Source organism: Oenanthe melanoleuca, chromosome 3, assembly GCF_029582105.1.
Source record: "Oenanthe melanoleuca isolate GR-GAL-2019-014 chromosome 3, OMel1.0, whole genome shotgun sequence".
Classification (NCBI taxonomy): domain Eukaryota; kingdom Metazoa; phylum Chordata; class Aves; order Passeriformes; family Muscicapidae; genus Oenanthe; species Oenanthe melanoleuca.
This window is the reverse complement of record NC_079336.1, coordinates 76,734,354-76,745,334: the sequence shown is the minus strand read 5'-3', so window position 1 is coordinate 76,745,334 and position 10,981 is coordinate 76,734,354. Positions and strand designations below refer to the sequence as shown.

The 10,981-nt window shown below is 41.1% G+C and overlaps 1 protein-coding gene across 4 annotated transcripts in view; it reads left to right on the top strand.

Annotated features, from left to right (window-relative positions):
* The first annotated feature begins 2,603 nt into the window (after positions 1 to 2,603).
* Positions 2,604 to 10,981, top strand: part of SPAST (spastin) — a 34,134-nt gene continuing 25,756 nt past the window's right edge. For 2 of the 4 annotated variants that reach the window (XM_056486623.1, XM_056486621.1), the window contains exons 1-3: positions 2,604 to 3,086; positions 7,040 to 7,123; positions 8,369 to 8,452. In XM_056486623.1, coding sequence (XP_056342598.1) covers positions 2,681 to 3,086; positions 7,040 to 7,123; positions 8,369 to 8,452 — 574 coding nt within the window. In that variant the 5' untranslated portion in view covers positions 2,604 to 2,680. Of the gene's footprint in view, positions 3,087 to 7,036; positions 7,124 to 8,368; positions 8,453 to 10,981 lie in introns of all 4 variants that reach the window. The other 2 variants (XM_056486622.1, XM_056486620.1) reach the window with 1 other exon arrangement.

The following is a 10,981-nucleotide window of genomic DNA, read 5'->3' as shown; positions in this document are numbered from 1 at the left end:
TTAGGTTTTTGTTTTTAAATAAACTTTCTTTTCTTGTTTTACAAAAATAAGTCTACTTTTTTTTTCTGCCTTCTTGCTGCAGTGATGTTCTCCTCGTGTTCATCAGAACCCTTGCTGAGCCAGGATATCTCACTAACCGGTAGAAAGCCACAAGCCACTCACTGCTCTGATGTGGTTTAAGGGTTTGTGCATTTTTTTTTACTTTTTTTTTTTCAAACTAGCATTAATCTTTACCAAATTATTAATTAGAATGGTTCATTGGCAAGGCAAATGACTGCTAGGGTGATCTTAATACAAGAGGGTAGGGAAATTCAACTTTCAGAGCAGTAAAATATTTAATTAGTGAACTGGTTCTGTAGGTTTTCACTAAAAAATTTAAGACTTTTCACAATTTCTCACGGATTTCTGCTTTTTAAGTTGTTTTGGCTTAACGTGTTGTTACACCCCTAAAAGGTGCACTCTTTTATTGTCATGATACACTCACTTGATTCACAAAGGTGTCATTCTATATTTTTAAAAAGTAAAAATAACTGAATAAACTGAGTAGTCAGGATTGATTGAGATGCGTTGTCTTCTATTGTCTTCAATCTTGTTAACAAATTTACTCCTTTGTTGGCTTTTCTATTTTGCTCAGGAATGGGATGATACGTTAGTAGTGGGATAATAAAGACAACAGATCAATAATCGGTTGTTACAGGCTTATTTCACATTTTTGAATGCTACTTAGTGTTATATTGCTTGAAGCTTCTGGAATTTCTTTGGTACTACAAAATCTGTTAAACCTTTATATCAGTAAACAAAAGATTTTCTTAAAGGCCAGTTATGTATGCTAAAAAATTTCTCCACTCATGAGTGGGCTGGAACATACTTAATATTTTCATAATAGAAATACATAATCCTTCTTGCAAAATACAGAATAAAAATACTTGCTGTACATCACTGCATTTTTTCACTACTGATAGGTTCACTGTCTGTCTAATAATGGTCTAGGTCATGAATAGTTGTTATGTTTGTATGTTATTTTATATATGACAAAATTCTGTATTTCATACTACACTGTATACTGTTCTGTCATTAAAGGAAAACCACTCCACTCTGTCATTTAAGAAAATAAATACACCTTACCAGGGAAAACTGGAAGTAACTTTGAAGCATGAAGAAACAAGAAAAAAAACCCAGTAGTTTTATAAGTAATTTTGGAAGAATGAATAAAATATTGCAGACAGTAGTGATTTTAGTTTGGCATATCCTTTTAATTAACATGCCCCACTTGCTTGTGCACTGAATTACCTGTCTACAGTTTTGAGACTGTCTCAGCTCCTGTGTGCAGTTTCAGAGGTGCAGCAGACAGATGATCTGACATAACCTAGTACCACTCAGTACTTTATTTATAGAACAGTGTGTAACAAAGCGAAACAACGGTGAAAAAGATCAGCCAACAGACACGGCAACCACAACGAGGGGACGATTGAAGCAGAGAGGGAGGTGTTTACTAAAGTGGTGAATATAGCAGTAGGCACAGAAATGCTGGTGTATGGATGCCTCTCCTAGGTTGCTGCACCAAAGGTACCAGAGCATTTTTAAGGTTTGAAATAACCAAAGGAGTAGGGAGCTGGACGATCTATCTCTTTGGTAGAGACACAAATAAATACTATGGCTGGGCAAATAATTGTCAGGAGCTTGGACAACTTTTGGTAAGGGAAGTGGAATAAAGATAATTTTTTTTTTCTCCAGAGCGCTGTATCTATAATGTATAGTGACCTCCATTAGCTCTCCGCATGTGAGGCGGCAGGCTGTCATTCCCACTAAGAGCTGCGGAGCAGACAAAGCACGGCAGCACACTCCCGGGCGGCCCCAGGGCAGCGGGAGCAGGCACAGCGCCGGTGCCTGGCTGCTCCCGCCTCTCCGTGCCGGCGAATTCCCCGGGCTCTGCCTGTGTGCCACTCCAGTGACTCCAGGCGGAGCGGCGCCGGGGGCCTGCGCTGCCCTGTGCCTGCGGGGCGGCTCGCAACCCCAGTCACAATAACTGACCCTGTTAAATTATTCATCGCCCGGCCACTCGGTGCGTTTCAGGGCCGGCACTGAGCGGCCTGGCTAGGGCTGGAGCGGGCTGGTGTTCCCAGTGTCGAGCTGCGCTCTCCACAGCTCCACAGGAGCCTCTTCTCCAGGGCAACCAGCAAAAGGACGAAGGGACATTGCCTCAAGCTGTGCCAGTGGTGGTCGAGATTGGACACTAGCAGGAATTTGTCCACAGAAAGGGTTATTTAACATTGGGATGGATTGCCCCAGGAGGTGGTACAGTCACCGTCCCTGATCGCGTTCAAGAAGTCCGGACGCGGTACTTAGTGCTGCGGTCCAGTTTTACATCGCTCAGAGGCTAGACTCGATGACCTCAGAGGTCTTTCCCTACCACACGGATTCTGTGATTCCGCGCTTTCCCGGCCCAGCGCTGAGGGCCGCCCCTCGGGCCGTGGCAGCTCGGCAGCCCGGCGCTGCGGGCGCCATGCCGTCCCCCCACGGCGTCAGGCGCCGTGCCGCCTCTCCCCGCCCCCGGCCGGGGCCGCGCGCAGCCCGCCCCCGTCCCTCCCCCTGGGCCGGCCGAAAGGGGCGTCGCCGCCGCCGCCATCGCCATGGCCGGTTGTTGTCAGTCCCTGGCAGCGGGTTATGGCGACGGCGGTGAATGAATTCTCCGGGCGGCCGAGGGAAGAAGAAGGGCTCAGCCGGCTCCAGTTCCGCGCCTCCGACCGCCGGCGCCTCTCCCCCCTCGCCGCCCGGGCCGGCGCCCCCCGTGCCGCCGGCGGGGGCGGCGGCGGCGGCGTCCCCGCACAAGCGGAACCTGTACTACTTCTCGTACCCGCTCTTCGCCGCCTTCGCCCTGCTCCGCTTCGTCGCCTTCCAGCTCGGGCTGCTCTTCGCCTGGCTCTGCGAGCGCCTCTCCCGCGGCGCCCTCATGGCCGCCAAGGGCAGCAGGGCCGGGGCCAGCGACGCGCCCGAGCCCGGCGGGGCGCCCGAGACGGTGCGGGCGTGCCACAAGCGGGCCTTCGAGTGCATCTCCATGGCCCTGCGCATCGACGAGGACGAGACAGGTAGGGAGGGAGCGCCCGCGGCCCCCGGGGTGCGGGGGGTGGGCGGGAAGGCCCGGTGCCTTCACAGACCGCTTTCAGCCGAGAGCGAACAAAACCCGCTCAGGAGAGAAATGCGGGGGTTGAGCCGTGCTGTGCCCGCATGCGGCCGTGCTTTGGTCCCCGGCCGGGTCCGTCCCTGCCGCAGCATCCAGATACCGATCGGATCACAAAGCTGCGGCTCGGGCGCGTTCCCCTTGCAAGACAAATGCTTGTATCTCTCCCCAAAAACTTAAAGAGTTTTTGCCGCGGAAGTCTGGGTGAGGCGATTTAAAAATGTGACTGTAACTAGCCTTCACCAAGCCAGCCGGACAACAAAAGCACCAAGGACAATAATAAGGGTGCATCCTAGAATGCACTGCCTGACAAATGATGTGAGTGCTGAAGCGAGGCTTCAGGATACTTGGCCCTCGGAATACTCATTTGAGTGGTGTGACTTTAAGGAAAGAAACACTTGAATTTTGACAGTTTCTTAAAAAATGTTCTGACATGCATACTCTTAAAAATCCTATAAATCTACCACTGTGTGATGAGAAGACCTTAAGGAAGATGTTTAGGGTTCAGTGGAATAAAACAGAGGAGTGAGAATTTTTTTGTTTTTTGTAGAGCAGTAAAAAAACCCAACCAAACAAAACTCTTGATACTGAATTTAGTTTAATCATTTATTCTAAATGCAGCAGCATGATTCTGTTAGTGTGCCAAAGGTAGGCCTTGGGGGCATGCTGTGGTGGCTTTTAAAATTCTCTGAAAAGGTCAGTATGCCTTATTCTAAACTTTCAGTTGAGCTTTAATGAAACTCCTATCCGTAGAGGAGGAGATTAAAAATATAGGAGTAGGCCTTCAACTGAAGCTGCATGCTGAGAGCACCATAAAAGCGTGGGATGTGTCCTTCTTTACGTTGATGATTTGGGAGTGGCAGTGGTGTGCTCTGGGAGAGGAAAAAAATCTGCACCATGTGCAGCAAGGTTAGTTCAGCACAGATGTACAGTGAGAGAGTGCTGAGGGTCATAGGAGCAAAGCGTGAAAGAAGGTGAGGTAGCTGAAAGCTTTGGTGGTGTTGATGATTGCTCTGTGAGGAGTAGCAAAGTCTTACCTTAGCAGGCACCTGTTCCAGTGTTGTGACCTTTAACTACTGGTGGTTTGGAGGGTAAGCCCTTAAATACCAGTTTTAACCGTGAACTTACTCTGTAGATGCCTTTAGGGTGATCATACGTGAATTAACTGCTCAGGCCATGCATTTAGTAAGATGATCTTTGCTGCTAATATGAGCAGTTGCACAACTGTTACAGTCCTGCAACTGCACTGTAATTCCACTGAGAAAGAGCTCCCTTTAATACACAGATTTGTTATTTGCTTATCTGATTTTACCAGAATACTTGCCTATCTTTGAAAATTTTCTGATCTGTAAATAAGCTTTTTATGGCTTCAAAGAAAAAACTGTATATTAGACATAGTGTGTGAAATGGTTGGAGATTCTGAATTGTCTTATAGTCTGTTAGTTATGTGGCATTTTTGCTGTTGTGGGAGCTATGCATACTTTAGTAATTTTCACAGCACTTTTGGTAATTTTTTATGCTTCTGAATTAGTGGGGTAATTATTCTTGTTTTGGTATTTTCACAATTAAGCTTAATATCTTTTCCTAAGAAGGCCAGTGTGGTGTGTTGACCCCTGCAAGCAGTTAAGCATCCCCACAGCTGCTTGTTTACTCTTCTCTGTGGGACAGGAGAGAGCATAGGAGGATCAAAAGCAAGGAAAAAAAAAAAAGGAAGTGAGAAATCTTTCCAAGGAATGATTCCCTTGGAAGACAGCCCCCATCCAGTTATTCATCTACCCAGGTTTTTATTGATGAGCATTATATTGTATGATGCAGAATATTCTGTTGGCCAGTTTGGGTCAGTCATCCTGGTAGTGTCCTCCCCCAACTCCCTGTGCACCCTCAGCCTACTTACTGGGATCTAGATGGGAAAAAGAAAACCTTGAAGTTGTGCTGTTCAGAAATACCCTAAACATTTCTGTGTTATCCACTGTTTTAGTCACAAATCCAAAACACAGTGCTTTTGGGGCTATTGGAGGAAAATGAGTTCCATTCTGCTCAATATGGCCAATAGCAACTATATAGTCAATAGAGCCAATATAGCAAATCAGCAATTTCCAAGGAATGTGACATTTATTGTACTTTTAATATCATAATCACTGAGAACTAGTCAACCATTCTGTGGGGAGTTGGAGCACAACCTTTGCAAACAGCTTGGTGTGTTATTGTGCTTTTAAAACTTCCTCTATTTAAAAGCTGGAAGGGAAATTTTAATGATGACCTTGGCATGTTTGCAGCTGCCCCAAAGAACAACAAAGCAATTCAGGCTTTGTTAGCAAAGTTGGCTGGAATAATCTCAAACTGGATTTTTATTTAGCTATAATCAGTATTAGATTTATGATTTACACTGCAGTTGAAGCTGTTTCTGTGGGTGGTGGGTGGGCAGAAGAAGCTTAAAGAAAAAGTCTGAAGAGTTGATTGAAGTCATTCACCTTGGGTGATTTAATTTATCTAGATTTGTCCTTAACAGTCAGGCTATATGAGGCTGGTGAAGAAAGGGCAGTAATGAAATGTCTCCCAGGTGTGTGGTGTTCATGACTATAGGCAGGTGCTCTGTGGTGTGTGGTGGTACAAAGAGCAAAGCATGAATTTACCTGCACAGGGGAACTTGCCAAATGTTACTATTAAGAGATTTTTTTATTTTTTGTCTGAAGAGGAACAAGGGAAAACCCTGAAGAGGATTTTAGAAATGAAGCTGAAATATTTTTACTAACACTGAAATTTGCTAGAAAATAGGTTTGGCACTGAAGTTATCAAAAGATTTGAGTATAGAAGCACTGGTAACTGTCACTGAGGAATAGTTTTGTGAAACACTATGTCATCTGAAACTAGGGTAATGATATCTGAAGGTTCATTGTAGGCATTTTTAGGTTTGTTTTTTTTTTTACCAATAGTAGCTTGTTAATGCTGATCAGGTTTTAAATTCTAATACCTAATTGTTATATTCCTCTGTGGAAATGCATGCTTAGTGTGATATAATTGTGTTACAAAAGTATTTTTCCATATGCAGGCAAATTTATTTTTAATGCAGAGTATTTATGGAAAGGGAGCAATATGAAATAGATATTAATAGATCTTAAGTGGCTGACTTGCAGTCATGGTATCACATAGCTTAGGTCAGGCATAGGCATGTTCATGGTTGTGTTTGCTGTAATATCCATTCAGGACGTGGCTGGTGCAGAGGTGTGCTCTAACTCTGCTTGTGCTTCATGTGAAAGCTGGCACACACCTGTAATGCAGCAGTTTCATACTAGCATAAACAAAGAAATACCCTCATGACAAATGAGCTGCACTATACAAGAGTTAATCAGAGGAGAAGTGTCTCTCATCTCTCTCATATAGTGTCTTAGACTTGTTGCTTTTCTTCTTGAGTTTCTGTGCTTCTGGTGTTATTTTGGCTGTTACTAATGTTATTATTGGCTGTCACTGGAAGATTAAGAGGCACATCTCTAGTTGATGTTCCAGAAGTAGAAACTGTTAATTTCACCATTTCTGTTGGGAGTGAATATGTGGGGGTGAGATTTTTTTATCTTTCTTTTTTTGGGCAGGGGGAGGAGGGATTTATTTCTTTAAGGCAGATGAAGAATTATTCTTAAAACAGGCAAAAGTGATTTGAGTCTGGTATAGTACCTGTTATTAATAGAAAAGCTTATTTGCTATTTAATAAAGTTGACAGTGTCCCTTTAAGACTTTATTGAAATCACAGGATTTTGTTCAAATCTCTCTTCCTCTCTCTTACTTGTTTTATGCACCAATATATAGAACCATTCCTAAGCTTTAATTCGTTCAAGAAAATAATGGGCTCACTTCCTTTTTAAGCAGGACAAAAGGAACAAGCTGTTGAATGGTATAAGAAGGGAATTGAAGAACTGGAAAAAGGAATAGCTGTCTTAGTAATTGGTCAAGGTAAGCCAGTTTTGAGTTTTGTGGAACTGATTTTGGTTTATGGCTTCATTGAAATGAGAAATCAATATTGCTAAACATAGTAGGGGCTAGGAGCAGCCTGCTGTATGAATTATTTCATAAGGATTTTTCTTATTCCTGTTTTAACTGTAGGTGAACACTGGTCCATTTCTCTGTTCCACCTTAATATTCTGGTTTATATCACGTGAAAATCTTGCTGCAAATATTTTCAGACTCTGCAAAATCATAAGGAGTTCATGAACACTGTTAAGCAAAACACATGATTTCTTATATAACAGGAGTGCCAAAATACTGAGTTTTGATTTGATTTGCTGAAGTTGACAGTTCATGTTCTCACTTATGCAGAATTTTATATTCCCTTCAGTATAATGTAAAAACAAACCCCCCAGTTTGGAATGGCTTGACATTGTGTTTCTGAATAACTTAGGCCAAAATAACTGAACATTTCTAACAAGGGAAGAAAGCCATCTCTCTGTGTGGAAACATTTTAGAGTAGAAGCAGGTATGTACCATAGAAGTATGGGTGTAGTGAAGGACTTGCTGAGAATTTCTGTCCTCAAAATAATAATTATAATAATAACAACCCAAATCACTTGCCCCAAATCTAAACCTGTAAGTGTTTTTGCTGGCTGACATTTTGTTTCTCAGCTGTAAGTATATATATGATCTTACTTAGGGGGCAGTCCACTAGCATTTGATAGAACCTGTATAAATTGCCCAGTTTAAAAAAAAAGCTTGACTTGAACAGACAATATTTCTTAGGAAGTGGTGGTGTTAATGTCTAATTCTGTGTGTTTTGAAATGTAAAGGGACACAGTCAACTGAATTTAAGTCTGTTAATTTTGCCAAAATGAATTCTTTCAAATTGTACTTGCCTCTCAGTCACTTTTCAAGCTTTTTGAAAATCTTTTTTTATTTGGTTCCTGTTCAGAGAAATGCAGAGACAAGGGACATATTAAGTCAGCATGAAATGTTAGGCAATATGCAAAACCATGTTTGGGTTCCTATCACTCTATAAGCACTATTGTAAAGCAGATAGTGTGAAGTAACTTTAAATTCTTGATTAAATAGGAAGCTTTAGAGGTTTTTTTTTCATTAGTTATGTAATAAAGTTCCATAGTGGAGGAGATAGATGAGGGGTGGGAAGAGGGAAGGCTGGGTATCAGTATTTTGGCACTTAAAGTTAATTTACCGAATTGTGTTTTAACATGGATTTTTCTTTGTAAGGTGATCAGTGTGAGCGGGCTCGACGTCTCCAGTCTAAAATGATGACAAATTTGGCAATGGCCAAGGATCGGTTGCAGCTTTTAGGTACCAGTTACAATTCATGACTTTGGAAAGTTTGTAATTATTTGCACAACTTCATTTAATGCATTCTTATAAAGTATTACTTCGATTTTTAAAGTGAAGTAGTCATTATCTTTGTAGGGTGTCTTTAGTTTAATTTTTAGTTGAGAGTAAGTGCTGTTGATGGATTTTGAAAAGGGAATTTCATGACCCACTTTCAGGTATAAAAGTAACTGAGAAGTCTTTATATCATAGCACACTTGACTCATAAAATGAGGAAGTCTTGATTAACTCCTGATGGAATTTGTTCAGGATTTTTCTATGAGTACTGTAGTGAAATTTATGATATATTGCTGATCATGAGTGCCAAGTGTGCTTCCTGTAAGTATAACTACTTCATATTCTGTTGATTTTGCTGTCACTTATATTAACAATTTTCCTTATTATTGGTAAATAATAATAGTGATGATGATGATAATAATTATTTAACATCATGTAGACCATAAGGTTATGAAATTCTAATTTTTTTGATTCTTTTCTAGTAGTGTTCTATTTTAAAATTAGAAGGTAAGGTCACTTTTTTTGAGAAGCATAGTGTTGAATAGCTTAAGCTTTATTAAAATTAAGTATTGTATATAAGCTCTTAACAGAGTAAGGATCCTCCCATCAGACAACAGACCCATGGCTCTGTATAGTGCTTCCTGTAAATTTAAAACTTTGAAAATGCTTTCAGCTCAGTCAATTTAAAATAAGTTGTTTGGTTTTTTTTCTAATTGCTCTTTAAGGGTACACTAACCAATGTACTTGATTTTAACTTGCATATCTCAGCTGTGATCTTACCCTCTCTTGTTTGGAGTTCTGCTAACTCATTTTTCTAGGGGCATTTAGAGCAGATGGGAAAACTTGGGCTCTTTTCTCTTACACTTGGTGTTTCTGTGGTCCTAACTGGTGATTCACAGGGAAGTTGTGACAACCCTAAGGAAGTGAGCCCATCTTGTTTCCCTTGGGTTCCTAATGTCTTTAGTAACTTTTGAAAAAAATTGAAGGGGACAGGAGGTGAAAGAGGCTTCTGTCTTTTATGCATTAATATGGGTGTTTCTTGCTACAGTTTTAGTATATGGAGACTTTCCACTTACTAGAGTTACAGGCTGACTTCTAGAGGTAATATGAACTAGGGAACTGCAGAGTGAAAGTGATTACATGCTAACAATCTTTGATAAGGTATGACTTGTTGCACACATCCTAATGGCAAGGAGCAAGAATTTCTAGAAAGAGTTTGCTGTTCCTCAAAGATTGAGGTAACAGTGTTTGTGTTTTGTGAGTAATGCTTCATCCTTGCTTGTATTACTTTAGTAGTGCTTGATAAGTTGCTTACTGGCTATGGTCTTATTGAAAAGAAACAAAGGGTAAAATCACAAAATACCCTGAAGTTGAAGTATAGTCATCTCTACTACCAGAACATGTGATCACATCCTATTTGTTTGCTTCATTCAGAGTGCAGATTGAAAGGTAAACAGATAGAATAGTGTTTATAGGTTAGTTTGATGTAAAATAATGTTTTATTTTTATTTTTGAACTATCAATTTAGTACTTTGTTCTGCCTAGGTTCTTGCTAATTTTTACTGAGGATGTGCTTCATACATTGTACCTAAAAGCAAAATTTGGATATAAAAGGAGCAAGTGAAGTCATGTGCCCTTTAGGAAGACAAAGTATGTGGTTTGGAGAGATATTTTAGTGGCTTTAAATCCCTGCAAGTTTGATCATTAGGGTTCTAGTTGAGTAATATTTTGGTGCCATCTAACCAACTTTGAAGTATTGACAACACCTTTATATTGTTTTTGTATGTCATTGTACATGGATTTTGGAGAAGTTTAAGGTAATGTAGAGTTGAATTCTATGTGCCATTCTAAGCACACTTTTAGCCTGTTAATTACAGTAACAGATATTTGGAAGTTTTTGAGTAATGTAGAGATCCTTTTGTAGCTGAATTAAGCATGAGGCTCTCGAAGCTATTACAGTTTAATGATGGAATTTTTCCTGTGGAATGAACTCATAAGAGTGTTATCTGCTAGCTTTGTGAAATTTCTCCCTTTCTTAAGTCAGAATAGGCAAGTCTTTATTGCATTAGCTGAAAGGATAAAACCAACCAGACAATAATACTAAATATTTCATCCTGCTTGCTAGACAGAGATGTGATTGCAGACTGCCTAACTCAAATGCCATCCAGTCAAGCAGGTTACATTGGTAGTACATAGATAGCAAAAATTAAATCATGCTGATGACAGCTGTCCCTTGAAAGTGCTCAGTGTTGTTGGTCTTTTTGTTGTTGTTTTATTTGTCAAAGTGTTGGTACTTCAGTGTAAGTTTAAGTTACATGACCCCACTAGTGGGGGTGCTGGACACCTCACCCCTGGTGGTGCCTTTTAATGTTGAAGAGGATGGAGCTACCCACTGTGCATGTTAGGTTTTCTACTCTGAGCCCTGTTTTCATCCTGAATCTAAATTATGTATCTTACTCTGTTTGAGCTGTACTGTGGCACTGTCTGAAAGCT